Raw genomic sequence first — 24,646 nt, forward strand, 5'->3', positions numbered from 1 at the left:
AGAATTATTTTGTTCTTCCTCTAATGCTAAATTTTAACATGAAGAATATTTTTAAATATTAGTTTTTAAGAATAGTGTTTTTTCCCAGGACTTGCTCACTTACTAAAATTGATATAAATCCCATATTTGTTACTATTTAGTTTTGACTTTTATGTCCTACCTATATTTCTTTTCCTAATTGGGTGGTAATGGATTTTTTTAAAAGTGTTGTTCTAATAAACATGCTGTAAAAGTCAACCATGCATTTAAAGATGGGAGAACTTCGGCAGAGATATCTCAAGCTTCATGTGTAGACAGGAGTTCTTTCTTAGGTGGGATTTTCAGATAACAGAAATTCTTCCTTAACCAAAAATAGATAGCATGATACTAAATTTCACAGAAATTTTACCCTAGTTGACTGTAGTAGCAGATGCTCAGAATGGAAACTAATGTAACTTCTACTTTTTGGACTTAGCTCCAACACTGCTGTAAATACTAAGTTACTACACAGTATTTCTTGCTGTGGCAACACTGTAGTACATTTATGCCCTCTGTATACTGCATTCTGGCCTGGAATTTCGTCTGTGGTTTCATCCATTGTTACCAGTGATGGTAGACTCTCCAGAGAGTTAAATACAGTGGAGCTGTATTTATGTGAAGCGAGTACGCTTGGTCGTTCCAGCGGCTGTTTCATTGCTTATTACCTCCCACTTTGCTTCCATCTGTGTGTGTGGCAAAGGGAATTGTCCTAAAAAATATAGGCTTCCCCTGAACACAAACGTGTATTTGTATACCAGTAAGTCCACAATCTTCTGAATTGGGGTGCCATTAATAATTGTACTTTTAAAAAAGCTTTTAGAGCTTAGAGGGGTTTAGCAGTCATTCTGTGGAAACCAACATGCACTTCTACGGTTTCTGTAAATGCATTAACAACAACAACAACAAAAAAATCAATGTGTATTTAAGTGAAAAGGTAATTTGTAAGATATCTTTTTAACAGAAAACTTTAATTTTTAAGTTAATACCAGAGATGAATTGTTGTGTATCTGCTCATAATCAATGGTTAATGTAATCGTCCCAGACTTTTTTTTAATGACTCCATTTAATTGAAAGATTACAAAGAAGCTGATGAGCCACACATCCATGGAATATTTATCCTGAAACCTAGAATCCTACTCATTTTAATTTGTTTGCCATGCTTAATGTATCTGAGAAACCAAGCTGAAATTATGGAATACTTTTCTACTCTCTTAATTGTCCAAGATTTTTTTTTTTGAAGTCTTACTTTTATACTAAACAGTGCCTAATACAGATATCTTTACCATTAAAAACTACAGCACTGAACTGGCAAGAGTCACTGCAGATAATGCAGCTATTTAGAATCAGTTGCTAGGTACTATAAACCCTTTAAAATTACTAACAAATGAGGGAGACTTGACTGAGGACTGTTCAACATGGTTAGTCCTGTGCTTATAAAAAGGGACACGTGAATGATATTTGTGTGCTTAACCCTGGTTATAAAAAGTCATTTGATTTTTATAACAGCATGTTCAGCAGTTACAAAGCCTTACGACTTGAGCTAAAAATGTAGACTCTTGCTATAGAAAGAGCCATAACAAAATCGCTAGATACAGCTGTACTGGTCATATTGAACAATAATAAATATGTATGTATATATATCTGTGTATATTTACAAGGAACAATTATACTTTATTTTTTAAATGAACAATGAAAGGCACGCTGAGTTTTTCCTGTGATCTGAAAGAACCCTTTTACCAAACCTAGTTCATGCAAGTTAGCTATTAAAATTGGAGAAATTACTTGTGTGGGTTTTTAAGAAATGAAATATAAAGTATATGTCTTTCAAAGTGTTGCTCTACCTAAGTGAAAGAATAAAATGGAAGAAAGAAAAGGAAGCAACAAAGAAAAATTGGAGGAAGAAGGAATATGCATTAACAGAAGAAAAACAAGGAAAACAACATCATTTATTCAGGGTTTATAATATGACAAGTATTGTGCTACTTATGTATTTTTTTGTCTTATTTGATATCTATAATAGTCCTAGGAGGTGGGTTTCAAAATTCTTTTCTCACAAATGAGGAAGTACAGATCAGAGGTGTTAAAACAAAATTTTTCTATGGACACCCAACAAGTAAGTGGCTAAACTGGGAAAGAAACTATGATCTGGCTAATATCTGAGGTAGAAGAAAGTCAACCCTGGCTCCATTCTCAAAATCTAGTTATTCCATAAAATATGCCTCCCTTTAAGTGCATAAGAAGCCCAGGCAAAACACTCAGTGGTTAGATGATTACTTATTTGGGAGTGTGGTGAGTCAGGGTCCAGAGGCACCCTACAATCTATTCAGGCAGAGGGAGGGGGCAGATCCATGACAGGGTTGCGGGAGTAGTGAGGGTGGGTGGGTGGGGAGTATGACTACAATAACCAATTTTCATGAATTTTCCCACAACTTTTACACTTAAACTTTTTACTTTTGACCTTCTGTCTCCCAATAATCTTAGATGATTAAAAACAATCTTCAGAATCATTTCACAAGTGATTCAAAAACACGTTACCTGCCTGCAATTCTGCCATGATATGCTAGCATTTCTTAAAGGGGTGAGGCTGCTGATTGCCCCGTACTAACTTGTAGAACTTATGTGGTCTTCAGGAAATCATTTAGCTACCTGTAACTTTTGTTTCCTCCCTGTTAAAGGTGGTCAATACTCTTTTCCTAATGCCTTCACAGCTATCATCAGAATGAATTTTTAAAGAAAACAAAATCACAAAAATGCTATAGAATTGATATGTATGCCACTTATGTACTATTTTTAGGAATGTGTTCAATGTAAGTGACGGTTTAAAGGAAAAGAATGCATGACTATTCCATGATGATCTCACAGTACTTTCTTCACTTAGATAACCTTTCTCATCCTTTCCACATCTCTGTTGATAAATGGGAAAGATACCATCATCCCCATTTTACAATTGAGGCAATAAGAGGTTAAGTGCCTGACCACTGCCAGTAACCAAGATGAGAGCAGGACTTAAGTCTCCTGTCCGAATCTGAGGATCATTTCACCTCCTCCTTATGGCCAAATTGCTACCTCAGAAACTACCTTTGGCCTTAGTCCCCTCAGCTGTAAAAATAGGGTCGTATCATATCTAGAAAAGGCGGTCACTCTTACAGCTAAGATTTTATTACCTCAGGAACCAGAGCCCTCTGTGCTTTGGCATAAAAATGCTTTATAGAGTTAGCAAAAAATTACAAAAGTCATCTAACAAGAAGCAAACAGGCTATAGGTGAACTCTATACAGGAAGCAGTAAGACCTAATCATTCCTGATCTAAGATGTAGACTTTGGTGGATAAATCTAATGTTTCCAGATTCACTTTGATTCACTACAATGCTAGGCAAATTACAAGTCCTTCTTTAAGGTGTTCCGTTGGTATAAGTAGGGGCTATCTGCTTCACAGTGCTTCGCATATATTTTAGCTGATTGAAATTACTCATCATTAGAAACTTGCGAATATTTTTCCTATTACAAATGTAAATTGTTTGAAATTTATTCCAAACTTTTATTTTCAGGGGTAGTAAATTCACAGTGGTGCTCTAGATTTAGCATTTAATGCCTTGATAAAAAATTGAAGCAATTGTGAAGCCATGTCATTAACATGACATTTGCCTTGCCACTTGCATGACATACAACACAAACCAGGAAATGTTGCAGTTGTCACCGTAAGAAGGTACATTTTAGACTTTCATTCTTTTAACATAAAGTTAAAAAATCTGTTAGTAATTACACATTTGATCTAAGAAAACATCATTTTCATCTGGCATAGCCATCACATGCCAAAATGATTCACTTGCTGCTATCTTTAATCCCTAACCTTGTGGCTGGTTTACAGTTAGCACTCCGTCCATGCTGAATGAATGAGTATTGAATAAATCTGTATGCTTGTTAGAGAGTAGTCTTACTCTTTAACTAAGAAATGTGAACAAATATTTTTTGCATGATTCTGGTATTACTGGATTAAAAGTCTCAGATACACTGGTGCTCATGAGCCTCCTTTCTAGCCTTTCCTAATCATGAGTACCAGGTGAGAGAAGTCAGGAACTGCCAAGGGGAAGGAGGACAGTTTTGTCCAAACAGATCCTGTTTACAGCCATAGATGTAAAATGAAAAGAGTGGTCTTCTTGTTTGTTAGGACACCTGTTTGGTCTTATCTACAAGTAATTCAAATGCCAAAAATTATTACTTTGGGTGTGGAAACAGCCTGTGAATACACATTCACACATTCAAGCTAAGATTATACTTAAAGTGCTTCCTGATAGTGATATTTAATTCTATAAATGGGGAAGTCTGCAGTTCACCTTCTAAATCTATCATTACAATCATCTTGGGTTATTTTTACAGTCGACTAGATGGAAAAGTGTAATAGGATGAGGAAGCTAAATTTAAGTTTCTAGAAGCAATTGTTTTCATTAAGTTCTACATGAGAATGTTTTCTTTTGAGAACCAAAGTAAACTAACAATTTTTTTGTGAAATTTACGATATCCTAAAAAGGAAAATACTTGACAAGTTTTTTTTTTTAAAACAAACTTCTAATATTTTTCCAACCTAAACGAAACTTTAACATCTAAAAGAGGAAAAGATATGTTGGAATACCATGAAATCTTTTTAAGGATGAATCTTTTTAAAATATTTTATTTTATATAATTCTTACATCATTTTTCATTTTTGCACATGTATGCATTTTCATTTTGATTATATTCCCCGTACAATTGCATCCCCCTTATTTTGACCCTAGTCCTTCCTTTCCCCACCTCTCCTCCTTACCCCCGTAGTGTGTCTCTGGTTTATAGTTGCTTGTTGATTTTGATTTTTACTTTGTACTAATTAATTTTTTCCTGGTCCCTTATTTATGTTTTCTAAATTCCTGCTATGAGTGAGACCAAGGGATGAATCTGTATTTTTAGGCCTAGCATTGGTAGCATAGTACTTTAATTCCCAGCCCCATGAAAAAGTTCAAATATAGTTCCACTGTAGGGTATTTTTGTTTTTCAGAGTATTTAAATCCAGTAAAATTTATTTTTTAAAAACTAGATATACAACTTTATATATCATAAATGATACTCAGTTCTGTCCAAACTGTATCTGGCACACTGCCAAACCTTAATGTCTTACAATCTTTATTAGGGTTTTTTAAAAAAAGATTTATTTTTTATTTATACAATGGCTGTGGTAAAGGCCAGAGGTGCGGGAGGGTGAGAGGATTCATAAGAGACAGAGTGGGGAGCAGAAAAGGCAGACAGACCGAAAGCACTGCTGAGGGGAGCAGCAGGCATGACAGGAGAGGTCTGCTGCGCCATGTGGGAATCTCCCTGGCCAGCTGGGAATCGAACCGGTGCTCCAGAGGCTATGGACAGCTTCAAAGCACTGTGCTCAACCAGCTGTGCCACTGAGGAGGCCTCTATTAGGGTTTTTTTTTTTTTTTAACAAACTTGCCATTACTACTACATGAAACTATCCAGATATTTAATATATTTTCTCGTTTTAGTATATAGTTCCTATATATTGCTATTACATATGATATTCTATATTAACTTCTGTGTCACTGTAACCAATAAAATATAGTTTAGGCAAAGAACCAAACTCCTCGAGTATATTATGAGCAAGTATATGTATTATCAGTAAGACTTGCTTTTTTTCAATATTTAAAGTTATAGAAAGTTATGATGTGATTTAGCTTGATTCTTACATTATATGAGATAAAGTTCTAAATGTCTATGATATCTTGGGATTTTATTTTGTGGTTCTGGTTGGAAATATTTGGAGGTCAGGAACTGGAGGAGAGGAAAGAAATAATGGATCTATTTTTTCACATAAGTATCAAGGCAACCCTTTACTACTTACGATTTTTATTATGCTTTTGTTCATTTGAGACCCTCATTTCCCTGGTTTAGTATTCTCTTTAAGTGAAGAGGAAAATAAAGAATAGTACATAAGAAAAGATCTGAAAGTAGGGAAAGTGGATTGAGCAAAGAAATAACCATGTCATTCAATGATACTGTGATCTTGTATTGTTGCCTAAAAGGAAACATGGATTCAAAAAATTCATTCATATGACATGAGAATTATACTGGCACTACATTTATGACTAAATGACTAAATGAGAATTATACCAGCACTACATTTATCAAAATAAGTAGAACTTACCACCTAGATATCATTTCCAGAATTATAGTCTTGAAATGTTGAACTCTTATAGTAGAACATTAATTTAAGAACATAATTTACAGAATAACAATGCCACTTCCCAATAGTTAGTTGCCTTTGACAAATAGTATCTGAGAATGTTATTCCCTATAATAAAAAAATTTTAAGTTCTAATTGTTTGGCTCTGTATAGTGGGCAATTTTTCAGCTGTAGAAGTGCTCTTGAAGCTTCAACTTACTTCCTATTTTTTTTTGTTTCAAATAATGTGTGCTGACTGGGACCAGTGTGTTATTATTTATAAAATATGTGGATAAAATGTGTAGCACTAATACCTATTGATGAATTACATCATTTTATAGGGTAATTCTCTGAGAAAATGACTGCATAGTCTAAATAAATTTTATTCTATATGAAAACCATTCAGATTTCTACTTAAGTCCGCTTGCTGTCTTCAAATAAGTATCTTTCTATTCCAAACAACTGCATGATATCTATAAGCAATTCATTCTTGGATGCTTTGTAGAGAAATCATTATCCTTTAAATAAGCTAACAAAAATTCATACATACAATTTGTTTTGGGTAGGGTTAATTTTTTCCTACTGAATAGTGCACAGAGATATTTGGGAATTCTTATATATCCTCCTTTTGGGGTCAAATCAGTATAGCATACTGGGTAAGAACATAGATGGCGAAACAAGATGACACTCTCACTAATATCTGATAGCTATGCAAACTTTGTAAAATTATTTAGTCTTCCCATGCCTCGATTTCTTCTCCCACAATAGCCATATTACCCTACATTGGATTGTTGTGAGGACTGAAATAATACATGGAAAGTACCCCACAGAACTCTCAGTAAAATGTTAGCTGCTATTATTATTCAGAGGCATCATCACCTAAGATCCCACTGGAAAAAGTGATGGTGGTGGGGAGGGCATTATTCATAGATTTCTTTGTATATGTAAGTTAACTTTTGTTATGTATACGGACATATTAGCAACACCTTAAAAATAAGAATCAATAGCATTGACTTGGAAAGAAAATACCAGAGATTTTTCAAAATTCTAGTCAATAATGCAGTTTTTATTTGCTGTGCTCACTTTAAGTCAGGTCGTATGATGAATTTTCATTACTGAAAGTACTTTAATGGGCTGCTGTAATTGTAGAGTTTACATAACTTTTTAAAGTTTGATAAATTCCATGAGTGATTTTGCTTTCGAGTGACACTATTCTCTTAAATTGTCAGTTTAAGAGCAACACTTCAGGGCTCTAGCTGATTAAAAGAAGACGACTATCTGGTTTCCTTTACATTCCAAGGGAAATGTCTGCTTTAGAAGGAACAGTCAGCGGGCCTGAGGCTTTCAGATGTGAAAGATATCTTGTTCACCATTTTCCATTAATTTGCTTTGCAGCTTGCAGTTCCCCACAATGATGAATGGACCCGGTTTGCTAGAACCCTTGTGGAGATCCGTGCTAACAGAGCTGATAGTGAAGAAGAAGGCACTGTGGAGTTATCTACCTAATGGAAATGAGTTGTGCCCACCCAGCCCCACCTTCACTGTCTTTCAGCATTTGCAGTCAAGCCACTTGTATTCAGCACCCATTCAGTATCAGTATTGCCATGAGTTTTTAGGTGCCAGCTTTGTTCCAAGTATTCCAAATGTACCCCACCCTGCTCTCTGCTGATCTGAAATTCACCAGAGCATTTCTATCTTTATATTTCTGTCTCAAAAATGTGTGTGGAAGTGGGGGGGGGGGACCTTTACGGATTTAGTTGTTGCCTTTTAACTACTTAGTAGCTGTATTTAATAGCTAGAAACCTCTGGTTAAATTTGTGCTTACATGCACTTCTGGCATAGTCCTATTAAATCCATATGAAGCCAGATATGATTAGGTGCAGATGTGGTGTGCTTCATGATATGGTACAGGGCCAAAGACTTGAGATGTGGTGTTTTACATGGTGACTCACATTATGAATGGATTTACTAGAAGAACATTGCTGCTCCTTATTTATTGTGGTGTGCTGCATGGAACATATTTATTTGAAAGCATTAAAATAAACGATCCTAGAGCATGTGTATAATGAGAGGACTGTATTGTCTCTCTGCTGCTGTTGAGGTTACATTAAGTTCCAAATAACAATTACAGTATGCTCGTACCACTGAGGACATGAAATCTTTAGAGGTTTGCTGCAGTGAACGGAATGAATTTTAATGCCTATTATTTCTAGGTACTTTAATAATATTTCAAACATAGTTGACCATGGATACTTGTCATTCAAGCTAATACAGTCCGACAAAAATCTGTGGTTCCTAAATATGACACCAGTATTGCCAATAAAATGTTCCAAACCAGGTTTGCTAGCAGCGTGGTTAATTCCTTTGCTTGGGAAAGTCTGATTAGAATTCTTATATGACAACGGGATGGGGAAGATACATAGGGTGATGTTAATGATTGATAATTTTATTTTTAAGAGGGAACGTATATGGGTTTTGGAAAGCTCTTCCTTCTCTTCTTCACCAAAGCCACTCTTGCACAAAGACTATCTCATATTTTAGAATAAGGAAAACAGGTTAAGATAACAAATACCAAATGTTCTACACATTTCTTTTTTTATTTACAACAGAAAATTATGTTTATTACTATTGGAATAGGAAATATGTCTATAAACAACTTTAATAGAATTTTTTTTTTTTCAAGAAGTCATTTCAGGCCTAGAGAGAATTAAAATAAACAGTGACTTAGACACACACACACACACACAAAACCATTTAAAGACAGGCTTTCAGCTTTTTAGGAAGAGAATTTCCATCTCCTTCAACTGGGAGATTTATTTTATTTTTTGTAATGGTACACTTTTTCCCTAAGTATTCTATAGCATATAGATATTAAAATTCATTATAAACAGAACTTTAATCTTTAAACATAAAATATGAGTATCTAAAATAGCTTTAAAACCAATTAATAGTAGGGAAAAAGCTTTTCAAGCATGCACTAAAGGACCATGAGTTGCTATTACAGACTAAAATGTAAATGAATCCATGAGCGAAGACTGATAGTTGCCAAGACCAGTGTATAAGCACATGAAGAATTACAAACTTATATGCATACATATCCCACATGGTAGCAGATCTCCAAAACAGTCTCCCATTTTTGTATAGAGTTATGCCAGTTGAATCTGGGCTGACCTTGAGTGATGGAGTCTGAGGGAAGTGATGCTATGTGAGGTCAGGAAGTTATAAGAAGACTTGGAATTTTCCTTCTAGATTGCTTGACACACACAACTTGGTCCCCAAGCTACTGTGTAAGAAGCAAAACTACCCTCAGGCCTGAAGGCTATACAGTGGCCCAAGTTGACCATGGAGGGGCCCTGTAGATAAACAGGTAAATATCCAGTTATCAAGTCATGCTTGCTGATGTGTCAGGTAAAATGACATCTGCCTCAGATCTTCTATTGCAGAGAGCATAACTGGCAGAGTTCTAGCTGCTTTGCTTTGAGATCTATTACCATGTTTAACCAAGTCATGCTTCCCACAGTCTGCTCCAAGCCAAGACTGAGCATGGCAGAGATACTAAAGTGGAGGTAACTGGCTCAAGGACTCCTATAGCATTGTGAAGACTTTCTTAGAACTGCACTATAATCTAAAACTTACTGACCTTCCTTCTTTCCCATCCTCCCTTTTTTCTCTTTCTTCTTTTCTCCTCTTTCCCTCTTTTCACCCAGGGTCAGACGAATATCACTGAGTGACAGTTCTCTGAGAATAACCTAGCTGGGGATATACTGGGCCAAATAAAGGAGTAAAGTATACACCAGAAGAGCTGCAAGAAATACCATGTGCTATTAGGAACTAAGGGAGTAGCACCGGGAATAAATTTGGAGGGGTGGTACGTTTGATATGAGTAATATGTGATATCCTATAGATTGAAAAGGACAGAAATATTATGGACTTATGTGGGGAGGAACAACAACATTAATTTACTGTTTTGCCTCAGGCTATGTTAACTTCATCCTGTCATACTGCAAACAGGTCTAGAATGCCTGAATATCCACAAAGCATTACACTAATCCATCACATTAATGACTCCAGTTGGGGGGGCAAGGAAGAGTTAACTAATACACCAGAAGTCTTAATAAGATACATGTATTCCAGAGGGTAGAACGTAAATGCAAGGACGACTGGGCCTTCTAGTTCACTGGAGATTTTAGTACTCTAAAGGTTAGAAGCATGCTAAGATATATCCTTCAAATAGACAAATTGCTAACCTTGACTCCCAAGACAAAGATGAAAGTACAACACCTGGTAGGCTTCTTTGGATTCTTTTTTTGTTTTTTTTAAAGATTTATTTATTTATTACTTATACAAGCACTGGGTACAGTCAGAAGCGCGGGAGGGTGAGAGAATTCACCAGAGCCAGAGCGGGGAGCAGAGCAGGCAGAAGGACTGAAGTACACTGCTGGGGGGAGCAGCGGGCAGCAGGAGAGGTCTGCGCACCATGTGGGACCCTCCTCCGGTGGCCGGGAGCTGGGGATCCAACTGGCGCTGCAGAGGCTGCGGGCAGCTTCACAACCCAGCGCTCAACCGCTGCGCCACTGGGGAGGCCGGCTTCTTTGGATTCTGAAGGTAACACATTCCATATTCTTTTTTTTTTTTTTAAATAGGCAAGCTTTTTTTTTTTTAAGATTTATTTATTTATTTATTTATAAATACAAGCACTGGGTAGAGTAAGAAGCACGGGAGGGTGAGAGAATTCACCAGAGCCAGAGCAGGGAGCAGAACAGGCAGACTGACGAAGTGCACTGCTGAGGGGAGCAGCGGGCGGCAGGAGAGGTCTGCGCGCCATGTGGGACCCTTGCCTGGCGGCCGGGGATCGAACTGGCGCTGCAGAGCCTGCGGGCAGCTTCGCAACCCAGTGTTCAACCGCTGCGCCACCAGAGAGGCCCACATATACCATATGCTAAGAATACTGTTTTGACCCTTATACTAGATAGAATGCAATGTTTTGGTGGAGGGCAGGGGGAGGGCAGTTTCAAATGGGAAAAAACTTTGCAACAATTCCAAACCACAATGCAAGGAGCTCTACTTCTTGGGCCATGGAACCAGTAGACGTCATGATATTGGAAATGTCAATGGTGGGGAAAGATGCAATATGGGACTTACAGTAAGCCCCCGTAAGAAATTACAACAGTGACTCATGCGACTCTGGAGGAAGGAAAGAATTGTGTGACTTTTGAGAAATAACTCCTGGCGTGTTACTGGGTCCTGAATAAAACAGAGCTCTTACTATGGGATGTAAAGATACCAGATATCCAAACACTCCCCATTATTAGATAAATCTTATCAGCCACACTAAGTCATAAAGTTAACAGACCTAGCAGAAACCCCTTTATAAAACAGAAACTGCATTTAGAAGTTAGCATCTGAGTAGGTCCACAGGGCATGAGTAAGCTGCAAGAGCCCAATGTCACCTAATAGGATTTTACCAACACCCCTTCCCATACTTGCCTGTGTGGAATATGTACAGAGTGTGGTTCTGTACGACCAGCTGAAAAAGGGGACCAGAGGTTAGCGTACATATGGATTGACACAAGCTAGGAGTGAAAATGGAAAATGGATGACAACTACATCATAGCCATATTCAAGGGTGCCCATGAAAGACATTTAAAAGGGAAAATCCAATAGAACTAATAAAAGTTGTACACCAAGTCATCTACTTTGTGTGAAAAGAAAAGTGCCAGAGTAAGTACATAAACATACTACCATCCTCGTCCAAGTCAACATCATCTTTCTCATGAACTCTTTCAATAATTTCCTAGCTGATCTCCCTACATCAACCTTTGACCTTTCAGCATTTTTTCAACATAGCTGTTTGAGCGAAGCGGTTACAACACTGAACTCCTTAGCTCAAAATACACCAATGTCTTTCACAACATTTGGAGTAAAAGTAAAAATTATTACAGTGGCCCACAGGTCCTACACGATTTGATTTTAACTTCCTGTCTGATCTTATATTCTAGTACTGGAATCTTTACTAATTCACTCCATCTACACCAAGCATGTGTAATCACAGGACCTTTCTATTAATTACTTCTTTTGTCCAGAATGCTGACAACATGGAGCTGACAAACCTTCATGCACATATTTTAAAACTTTACTCTTTAATATAATTAACATCATTCCTCTGATTGATTTTTTCTAACATTTCATCTGTGAAAATGACAGGTTCACTTAAGGCACAATGTTAATGACAATATGAAGAAGCCACAGTTAAAAGAGTAACAACAGAAGTGGAGCTTAAAAGCATCTGATGTTCCCCATTAGAAAAGGCACTGAGAATGAGGCATTAGACATTATAAATTAATTAAAATAAGAAAAAGTATATGTTTCTGTATTCTTATTAAGGTATAATTTACATACAATAATACTGTGTTTGATACAGTGTTTGATTCAACTAGTTTTAACAATTATGTACATTCATGTAACAACAGATAAAACAAGACAAAGAACATTTTCAGCACAGAAAATTTTCTAATAGTTCATTCTAGCAATCATTGTTTTGATTTCTACCTACATAGATTTATTTTGCCTGCTCCATGATATCCCAGAGTAGATCTTATTTTCATGTCTGGATTATTTTGGTCAACATAACTTTTAACATTCATCCACCTATTATTTCACTAATATTTTACTTTTTATTGCCAACTAATATACCATCCTATTCTTATGCTGCCAGCAATTCATTTATTCATTCGCCATATGATAAGCAGTAGTGCTATATCAGTTTTAGACCACTGTATAATGTTGCTATGCATAATCTTGTCCATTTCTTTCTGTAGCCATATGTTTTCTTAGATAAATACTATGAGTAGAATTTGGGTTTTATGGTCAAACTTCAATAAGAAATTTATAAAGTGGTTGTACCATTTCAAATTCTTTTTTAAAAAGATTTATTTATGCATACAAGAACTGGGGTACAGGTCAGAAGTGCAGGAAGTGAAAGGATTCACCAGAGATAGAGTGGGGAACAGAACAGGCAGACTGACTGAAATACACTGCTGAGGGGAGCAGTGGGTGAATCAGGAGAGGTCTGCTGCACCATGTGGGACACCCCCCTAGGTGGGCACCGAACTCGTGCTCCAGTGGTTGTGGACTGCTTCATAGTGCTGAGACTTAACACCTTGTGCCACCAGGGAGACCTCCATTTTAAATTTTAACAACACATCACAGTTATAGTAGCTCTACAGCTTGTCCACTATCTGGTACTGTTGGTCTTTTTAATTTTAATAATTTTGGTGAATATGAAACAATATCTAGCTGTGGTTTTAGTTTTGCATATACTTGATGACTAATGATTTTGAGCTGCAGGTGTTTTTGGCCACTCTTGTATGTTTTATTATATCTTCTGTGTAAAAGCTACTCAAATATTTTGACAATTTTAAAAACTTGGACTGCTTTCTTCATTTATGCTCTAGACATTAGTCCTATTTTTCCAGTCTATGGCATGGAACTTCATTCCTTTAACAGAATATTTTGATATCCAGAAATTCAAAATTTTGTTGAAGTCCAATTTACCTATTTTTATCTTTTATGATAGCATTTTATGGTTCTTTCTAACAAATCTTTGCCTGTCACAGGTCACAAAGATACTACATTATGTTTTTTACTGGATATTGTATCGTTTTGAGCTTTTACATTTAGGTCTATACTGTATCTTAAATTAATTTTTATATATGGAAAGAAGAAAAGCTGATTTTTTTAACCTATGGATAGTCAATAGTTCTGTCAGTATTTGCCAAAAAGATTACTTTCTTCTTGACCATTAAAATAAAATTAGCAGGCCTCCCTGTTGGCTCAAGGGGTTAAGTACAGTACTGTGAAGGTATCTGCAGCCTCTGCAGCATGAGTTCGATCTCTGGCCACCCAGGGAGCTACCCACATGGTGCAATAGACGTCTACCACATGGTGCAATAGACGTCTCCTGTCTCACCTGCTGCTCTCCTCAGCAGTGTATTTCAGTCAGTCTGCCTGTTCTGTTCCCTACTCTGTCTCTGGTCAATCCTCTCACCCCCCCACCTCTAGCCTGTACCCCAGTTCTTGTATGCATAAATAAATCTTTAAAAAAATAAAATTAGCAACCTTAGTTTAAAAAAAAGTAAATTGATGATACATACATAAGTATAGTTATGGACCCACTATTTCATTTAATTAAGCAATTTGTTTATTCTTATACAATGACGTATAGTCTTGTTTTCAATCTTTGCCAAGGAGCTCACGCGTGTGTTGAGACACACCTTCAGCACTCAGGCAGCTTACAACTTATCATTAGTCTTCACTTCCTGTTGCTATTTCTTTTCTGAAGAATGTCAAGCAAGGACCTTTTCAGGTCTTTCCTGAGCATGTGTACAGTTTTGAGTAAGTGTGCATTCTTCCAAATTCCAAGGAATCTGGGCTATTAAAAGCCCTTACAGACTACTCATTTCCCAGTCTGTCTCTCCAAGTTTTTGGTTATTCTGTTGTTTTCCCTGTTACTTATGACTTAAGTCAGCAATACAAAGATATTAGTCTCTGAATATTTCCTACAAATGCCCCCTAAGAATCAGCGTTAGCACTGTGCCAGTTCTAAGTGAGGTGAAATAAAGACAAGCATTTTGTGATAGTCTTCCAGGTAGGCATCAGACAGGTCAGAACAAATAATCAGAATTCCTTCTGAGTGAGGTACTTTCTGCTTCCTATAGTACCATAAATGCAAGCTGTTATTTTCAAGGGTTTCTGCTAAACTAGGTAGTAGGGGATGGGACTAAGTTAAAATGCCACAAAGTTCACTATCCTTGCTAAGAATCAGCATTTTTTCTTAGTGAATGCTACTTATTTGCTACAAATCTTTGGTTTCTTTCCAGGGTTCAAGAACAAAAGTTGATTTTGACACTTTTAGCCTGTTTTTTTTTTTTTTGTTGTTGTTGTTGTTGCTTTTATGGAGAGACAGAATTTGGGGTGCCTTACTTTGCCATTTTAGAGATCATTCCCATCCTTTTACTTTTAATCTATCTGTGTTTCTTTACTTAGTGTTTTATAAACAGTTTAAAGTTTGGTCCTTTTAAAATGCAATTTAATAATCTCTGCCTTTAATTAGACAATTTAGTCCATGTATAATTACTGTAATTTTCAGCATAGGTGAATTTTTTTTGTATTGTTATTTGCTTTTTATTGATTCCATTCATTTTTTATTCTTATGTTCTTTCTCCCCAACCATGTTTTTGAAGGATCAAGTAATTTTCAGTATTATATTTCATTTCAACTTCTATTATTTTTAGTGATTTCATGAGAATATTCACGCTTAACTTAGCTCAGACTACCTTCGGATGATGTTATACTCTACACATCCAAAAAAACTAACAAAATAATCCCATTTATCCTTTATCTGTCCGTTGTTCCCTGTTTGTAATGCATCTTCTATATTTCCTATAAATCCCATAATAATTATTTTTGCTTCAATGAAGTCTTTTAAGGATTCAAAGAATTTGTAAAGATATTTTTTAAATAAACTTACCCTAATATTTTCCTTTACTGGTCCTCTTCATTTCTTTCTGAAGCTCTGACCTTTCATCTCTCTTTGGCCTGATGAAATTCTCTTGGCATATCTAGTAATGAAATTCCATAAGAGAATAATTTTTTCAGGTTTTCTATACCTGAATATTCTTTATTTCACCGTCATTTATGAAGCATGTTTTTTGGTGGGATATACATATAATTTCTTACTTGAGATTTTCTACTTCTTTAAGCATGTATTCTAAAATCATGTCTTATCTAATCCAACCAGGCTGTTACCTAATCTAAGGTCGCCAAAGTTTCCTCTTATGTATTCTTATGGAATAGTTATAGTATTAACTTTTAATATGTATACGATCCATTTTTGGGTTAATTTTGTACATTATGGAGTTGTGGACTAACTTTAGCATTTATACATATAAAATATTCCAGCATTATTTATAGGAAAAAATTGTTTTCCTCTTGAAATACCATAAAATCTCTAACAAAAATCACTTGATTACATATATGTAAGCCTATCTCTGGACTTTATTCTGTTCCATTTTGTCATGAATAATAATTTTATATTTTTAATTGAGGCAATACTGGTTTATAATACCTAATATGATTCAAAGTTATAGGTTTACACCTCTTCAGATCTATGTTACAACATAACACCTACCACCAAAGTACCCATAATCTTCCACCATAATCCATTGGGCTCCCTTGTCCTCAGGTAGCCTTAATTTGACAGTCATATTTCTAGCATCTATTATTGGTGTGGTTTTGTCTGACCCTTCATTTTGTCTTTATTCCACATATAAGTGAAACCACAAGGTTTCTGTCTTAATCCTCTGACTTATTTCCCTTAGCATTACCCCTCCAGTTCCATCCCCTATAGAAAACAATATGGAGATTTCTCAAAATATCAAAAATAGATCTACTTATGATGCAGCAGTTCCACTCCTCAGTAACTATCCAAAGAATTCAAAATCATTAATTTGAGGGAATATATGCACTGCCATGTTCACTGCAGCATTCTTCATAACAGCCAAGTTATGGAAATAATTTTATTTTTTAATGTTATTGTAGTGGAAATTATTTAAATTTTATCTTTAGATATTGTTAGTAGTATAAAGAAGTATAGTAGGTTTTTATATAATGACTTTCTAACCTATGGTGTTGCAAAATCCATTCCTTACTTCCAGCAATTATTTTTTAGAATTCTTAGAATTACCTTCTACACAATTAGAAGGTACCTTCTATACCTTTCTTAATAATTACCTTCTATACAATTAGAGACTTTTTTGCTTCTTTTCAACAACCTTTATGCTTTTTTTTTCCCTTCATTTTATTGCATTGGCTATGACATCACGTCTTTCACATAAAGTGGTTTATTAGCTAGAAGACTTTTAATAGATACTCCTTATCACATTAAATTTTATTTCAGGTTTAGAAGACTTTTTTTAAAATGGCTGTTGAATTTTGTCAAATGCCTTTTCTGAATCTAATTTAAAGAATCATGAATTGGTATTGCAACAAGAACAGACACACAGACCAATGGAACTGAATAGAAAATCCAGAAATAAACCACATATTGATGAACAACTAATCTTTGACAAAGAAGCAAAGAATATGCAATGGAGCAAAGAAAGTTTGTTCAATAAATGGTGCTGGGAAAACTGAGTTGCTACATGAAAAAGAACGAAGCTTGACTACTACCTCACACCATGCATAAAATCCAACTCAAAATGGATTAAAGAACTAGACATGAGACCTGAAACCATAAAATATATAGAAGGAAATATAGGTGAAACACTACATGACATACACCTCAGCAACATCTTTAATGACTCATTACCCAAAGCAGTGATAGCGAAGGCAAAGATAAACAGCTGGCACTACATCAAATTTTAAAGAGCTTCTGTATAGCAAAAGAGACAGTAACCAAAACAAAGAGACACCCCACCAACTGGGAGAAAATTTTTCCACACAACACTAATGATAAAGGACTGATCACAAAAATCTACAAAGAGCTGACGAGACTCAACAAAAACAAAGTAAATAATCCAGTCAAAAAATGGGCAGAAGAGCTAAAAAGAAACTTCTCCAAAGAGGAAATGCAAATGGCCAACAGGCATATGAAAAAATGTTCAACATCACTTGTAATCAGGGAAATGCAAATCAAAACTACAATGAGATACCATCTTTCACCAGTGAGAATGGCACATATTAAAAAAACTATTAACAACAAATATTGGCGAGAATGTGGAGAAAACGGAATTCTCCTGCATTGCTGGTGGGAGTGCAAACTGGTCCAACTACTATGGAAAGCTGTGTGGAGATTCCTCAATCTGATAAAGATGGAGCTTCCATATGATCCAACAATTTCACAACTAGGTATTTACCCAGTAGACACAGAATCATTAATTCAAAAGGGTACCTGCACCCCGATATTCATAGCAGCACTATTTACAATAGCTAAGCTATAGAAACAATCCAAATGTCCAAAAATAGATGACTGGATCATGAAGATGTGGTACATATACACCATGGAATATTACTCAGCAATCAAAAAAGATAAACTCATGCAATTTGCAGCAACATGGATGGAGCTGGAAGGGATCATGCTCAGCGAAATAAGCCAGAAAGAAAAAGAAAAATACTGGATGGTCTCACTCATAGCAGGAATTTAGAAAACCTAAATAAGGGACCAGGAAAAAGACTAATTATAATAAAGTAAAAAATCAAAATCAACAAGCAGCTATAAATCAGAGACATACTACACTACGGGTGATGGGGGGAAGGGAAGGAGGAATTAGGATCAAAATAAGGGGGGTGGGAATTGTATGGGGAATATAACCAAGATGAAACTGCACACATTGTGCAAAAATGAAAAATGATGTAAAAAATATATTAAAAAATAAAAAAAGACTCATGATTTTTCTTTTTAACCTTTATACTGCTTTAATCAATTTTTAGTTTAACTTACATTCTTGTAATGAAACACATTTGGTCAGAATAAATTCTCCCTTTAATGTTATTTTCCTTTTATTTTTTTTATTCATTTATAAATTTTCTTACATTGTTAATTTTTGGACAGTATTTGATTTCTCCCCTCAGATGTAGTACACATAGTTCTCCCACCACTACAGCACACATGATCCATCACCAGTTTAATTTTTTGTTTAAAAAAAGGATGTTTGTGCCTTTGTTCACAAAGAAATTTAGACTGTTTTATTATGTTATCTTCAAAAAATGAGTTGAGAAGTGATCCTTCCCCTTTTACGTTTGCTAAGATTTAAAAAAAAAGTCATTTCTTCCTTAACTACCAAAAATATTTAGGAAATGATAGAAATCAACAGAAAATGCATGTAGACTTGGATTTTTCTTTGGAACAAGATTTGTTTTAACTGAGAATTGTATTAGTTACAATTAACTTCAAGTTTTCAAGCTATCTTTTTTTCTTCAGTGAATGTGCTAGTGTCTATCTTTCCAGGAATTCATTTAATTTATAAAGTTTAACTTATCAGTATAAATTTGTTTGTAGCATTCCCCTGTTATCACTATAATGTCTATAGAAAATGTAATGGTGCTTCTGCCTTAAATTTCAGTATCAATGATTGTTTACTCTTTCATTATAATCAGTCCAACTGATGGTCTTCAATTTTATTGATCTTTTTAAAGTACCAGATTTTGGTTTCATTGTTTTTCACTAATATTTTCCTGCTTCTAGTTCACTGATTTCTGCTTTTTTTCCCTATCTTTTGTATATTTGGGTTTTTTTCTTTTTTCCCCTAGTTTAAGATGGATGGCTTCATAATTGATTTGAGATGTTTCATCTTTTCTAACATAAATATTTAACGATATATAGTTATCCTTATAATTTCTTCTTTGACAACTTGGTTGTTTGATATATATTGTTTATTCTTTAACTATACAGAGAATTTCCAAATATCTTTAGTTTTGATTTCTAGTTTGGTTCTGTTGTGGCCAAAGAAAATATGTTTGATTTTGATCCTCTTAAATTTACTGAGACTTATTTTACAGTTAGCCTTTGTAAAATCTATTTCATACTAAAGAATGTATATTTTTTAGTTGTTGAATAGACTTATTTGATTATTTGATTATTTGATCGATTATTTGATCAACTTGTTTGAGTCTTCTATATAACTACTGATTGTCTACCTACCTGTTATATCAAGAGCAATGTGTTGAAATCTAGGAGCATAATTGTGGATTTCTCTTTTTATCCTTCAGTTAGTTTTTGCTTCATACTTGAAAATCTTTTATCAGGCACATACACATTTATGACTTTAAGTCTCTGCTAAATTGACCCCTTTATCATTATGAAATGTTTCTCTTTAACAACAGTTTGCTTTCCAAACTCTACATTGGTTAATATAGTCAACTCCACCTTTTCTAAAATTTGTGACTGAATATCTTTCTCCATCAACATACTTTCCATCTGCGTTTTTATATTTAAGGTGAGTTTCATTAGATAGCAAAAGTTGCACTTTGCTCTTTTAAAAAAGTCTGATCTGACAAGTTCTGCCTTTTATTCAGGTATTTCAGCCATCTGCATTTAATGTGATTATCAACCCATCTACCATCTTGATCTTTACATTTTATTTGCCTCCATCTGTTTGCTTATTTTTTTCCCCTTCTTTCTCTTCTTTTGGAATATTTTTCTTTCTTCAATTTCCACTAATGTTTTATTAGTTAAATCTGCTTTTTATTTTTGCATCTGCTTTATGGGTTTACAACACATATCCTTTATTTATTATACTTTATGTTTGGGTAGTAATATACTATTTCATGTATAGCATAAAAACATTTTGACAATATATTTCCATTTCCCCATTCTTTTGTGCTAGTATTGTTATATATTTTACTGCTACATATGCTATAAATGTTAAAATACATCTACATTGATTTTGCTTTAAAGAGTCAATTATCTTTGAAAGAAATTTTAAAAATAGAAGTTTTTAAAAATGTATCATTTGTTTCTAATTCTTGAACTCTTCATTTCTCTGTATAGATTTAAATTTCCATCTGGCATCGTTTTCCTTTTGCACCTATCTTTAATGTTTCTTTTAGTGCAATTCCAGCAACAACATGAATTCTCTTGTCTGTCTTAATTTGCCTTTGACTATATATATATATTTTTTTAAAGATTTATTTATTTATTTATACAAGCACTGGGTACAGTCAGTAGCGCGGGAGGGTGAGAGAATTCACCAGAGCCAGAGCGGGGAGCAGAACAGACAGACCGATGAAATACACTGCTGTGGGGAGCAGCGGGCGGCAGGAGAGGTCTGCGCACCATGTGGGACCCTTGCCCGGTGGCCGGGGATCTAACCGGTGCTGCACAGGCTGGGGGCAGCTTCACAGCCCAGTGCTCAACCACTGCGCCACCAGGGAGGCCCTGGCTATATATTTTTAATGGGAATATATAGTTCCTGGTTGACAGTGTTTTTTCAACACATAAAAGATGTCACTCTGTTGTTTCCTGCCTTAAATAGTTCCACCTAGAAATTGGCTCATCTTTTTCTGTAGATTATGGGGGCTTTTCCTGTGACTTCTTTTTTTATTTTCTGATTATTACTGGCTTTCATCATTTTCATTATGATACACCTTGGTGTGATTTTCTTTATGTTTGTTTTGCATGGGCTGCAAGGAATTTCATGAATTTGTGAGTATAAAGGTTTTCTTAAACTACATATATTTTCTTAAAATATTGGAACTATTCCAGCTATTATTTCTTTACACACATTTTTTGGCTCTCTTTTCCTGGAACGTCAATACATACTTAATACCGTTCACAATTATTTAAAAATTTCTTTTGTCTTTCTGCCTCACTTCAGAGATTTATCTTTGCTGTGCTTTCAAGATCACAGATATTCACTTCTGCACAATTTAATACGTTTTCAGTTTATTTTTCATTTCAGATACTACAATTTTTTTGTATCTTTCATTTCTCTACATATTGTATATATGTTTCCCCCTACTTTATTGATATTATGGAGTATTTATAATAGCTATCTTAAAAACTTTGTTGCTGGAGCCATCATTTATAATTTCTAGTTCTATTTTTAGTGGATTGATTTCGATTTTTGATTTTTTGATTTTTGAGTTTTCAGTTTAAGATTTAGATTTTCCTTCTTCATATAACTGGCAATTTTTATTAGATTTTTAATGTGTATTTTATGCTGTGGGTTGTGGAATTTTGTTACATTATTTTAAATAATATTGAAATGTGTCCTGACAGTTAACTTACTTGGAATCATCTCCCTATGAGGTCTACTATTAAAGTTTGTTAAGGTCAAAACAAACTACGCTGTAGGACTAATTTTTGCTCTAACATAATTTTTTTTAAAGATTTATTTTATTTATTTATGCATACAAGAACTGGGGACTAGGCCAGAGGTACAAGGGATTCTAGGCCAAAGGTGAGAGGATGCACCAGAGACAGTGTAGGGAGCAGAACAGGAGGATCCACCGAAATATACTGCTGAGGGAGGCAGTGGGCAAGACAGGAGAGGTCTGCTGCATCATGTGGGTCAGCTTCCTGGTCAGGGATCGAACTCATGCCACAGTGGCTGGTTTGGCTGGTTTGATAGCGCTGAGACTTTAACCCCTGTGCCACCAGGGAGGCCCTCAACATAATTCTTTAGATTCTACTGAATGGGGCATCCCCTAGTTGCGCAGGCAGTTAAGCACCACGCTGTGAAGCTGTCCCCAGCCTCAGCCTCTGCAGTGCCGGTTCGATCCCAGCCAGCCAGTGAGGGTCCCACATGGCGCAGCAGACCTCTCCTGTCTTGCCCGCTGCTCCCCTCAGCAGTGTATTTCGTCAGTCTGCCTGTTCTATTCCCCGCTCTGTCTCTGGTGAATCCTCTCACCCTCCCGCGCATTTGGCCTGTACCCTGGTTCTTGTATAAATAAATAAATAAATCTTAAAAAAAAAAAAAGGCTTAAAAAAAAAAAGATTCTACTGAATGTCCTTTGTATAGTGGAGGACTTTGCCTCTAGCGGTTTAGAATACAAACCATTTCTCCAATGTGAGCTCCAGATTTTTTCTTTACACTATTCCAGTGGTTCTTAGTTATAACCACTATTCCAGTGGTTCTTAGATCTATTTGAGATCTAAGTCTTACATAGATCAGTATGCAGCCACCGTCTTAGCAATTCTCTGCAAAACTCCAAAGTTGCCTCTCAGAGCAACTCCCTGTTGTTGGCACTCTGTCTTACAAATTATAGCTACCTTCACATCCCTGATTTCTGATCATCACCTCTTTAATTTGGGGAGACTGCTGGGCCCTGTTTGAGTTCCCCTTCCCCTGAGCCCTTGCTGGAAACTGCCTCTAGGCAGTAAACTGTGCAAGGTAGGGCTAACTTTGTTTCTTTTTTCACAGAGTTCAGAGTTCTACTTTGCCTTCTATTCAATGCTTCATGTCCACTGTGTCATGTATTTTGCCTAGTTTTTTCTTGTTTTCTCTACCATTCCATCACTATCATGTGCAGAAATTGCCCAAGGGTATAATCTTTAACTGGGGCAAAAGTAAACTGAAGTGTCTAGTAAGGCCAAAGCATTTATTTTTTATTTTCGGGATTTGATGAAACATTGTTATGGTTATTTTGATATTTATTTTTAAACAGCTTTGCTAAAAGACATCTAACTTAGGCCAAATGCAATTATGATTCTAATAACAGATATGAGTGATATTAGAAGGCTTAATTAGCTAACCAAATCAAAACACTTTCTAAATTAACTAAAAGAAAGGAATGCCATGCTTAACTTCAGGTATCAAAAAAGAGAACAGATGGTTTCATAACATTCACTCTTATACAGATGAACTATTTCAAAAAAGAAAGAAATCACTTACTTTACAAGTAGTCATCACAGGTAACTTGATGTTCCAGGTCAATGTGAACTGCTTCTCCAATTAGAAAGAAGGAGGAGCACGGTGAGAAAGGACAAAGGCTGCAACTGAAAGTGTGAAGAAATCTCTACTTTCCACAGGAGCAAAATTGCATAAACATCACAATAATTTCACTTCTGTCTGAAGATAAAAAAGAGGCCTGCTTCAATTTTCTTCATTGCCATTTTTCATTTCTCTGATTTTACTATAACAGCATATAAGCGTTCTGTAATAGGAGTTGGCCCAAATAAAAAGGTTACCATAAAAAGTAATCTCTTACATAAAGTGGTTAGTTGTCATAAGATACAAATTCTCAAATTGATAAATTATACCTCTATACTTAGAACTTGTGCAGGTAAATTCTACTTCATGATAGAAACTGACACTATGAAATACATGACTATTGAAAAGGGAATGAGAATATCACACACACACATAAATATTTCCCTTTTGCTCAGGAAGAAAATGCTATAAATTTTTGGTGTTGATCAGCCAGCAATCTGCTTTTATTTATACGAGAATGGGGGAAAGGGTAGCAAAATATAGTGGTAGGTATCCTCTCCTTTAACTTTAGAAGTAGCAGGAAACTTGTCGGTAATAGAGTCAGACTTTTCCACCATTAGTGGTGACGGAGATTTTTATGTCCAAAAGTAATTCCAAACCCCACATTCTGTAAACTGTCTCCATTCCATCCAGACACACTTTGAGACCAAGGACTCATAGATATTTACTTTTAACTTGGTTTTCCATTATTTCCAACTTTTGTTAAAGAATGGCATTTTCTAATTATAGTAGAGATTTTTAAGATGGCCCAATTCAGCTTGCATCATATCATGTTACACTATAGCAGTTTGTAAATCTACCTCTGCTTTTTCCATATTATCTGCCAATTTTTAACCCGTGGGGCAAATGCTTCAAGTTTACCTTAATCCTCTCTTTACCTACATTAATAGGTTGTAAAACAGTTTAAGATGAACCTCAAAAAGCTCATCTGGATCCAC

The 24,646-nt window shown here is 35.4% G+C and overlaps 1 protein-coding gene across 1 annotated transcript in view; it reads left to right on the forward strand.

The window, feature by feature from the left end:
- The window catches only part of DYNC1I1 (dynein cytoplasmic 1 intermediate chain 1), a gene marked incomplete at its 3' end in the record, with an annotated part of 330,357 nt that extends 322,635 nt beyond the window's left edge, over window positions 1-7,722 (forward strand). The window contains exon 17 of the mRNA XM_084230581.1: window positions 7,612-7,722. Within this exon, the coding sequence (XP_084086707.1) occupies window positions 7,612-7,722 (111 nt within the window). The remainder of the gene's footprint in view (window positions 1-7,611) is intronic.
- Window positions 7,723-24,646: the final 16,924 nt, after the last annotated feature.

The sequence above is a fragment of the Talpa europaea genome, assembly GCF_964194135.1.
Source record: "Talpa europaea genome assembly, chromosome: 3".
Classification (NCBI taxonomy): domain Eukaryota; kingdom Metazoa; phylum Chordata; class Mammalia; order Eulipotyphla; family Talpidae; genus Talpa; species Talpa europaea.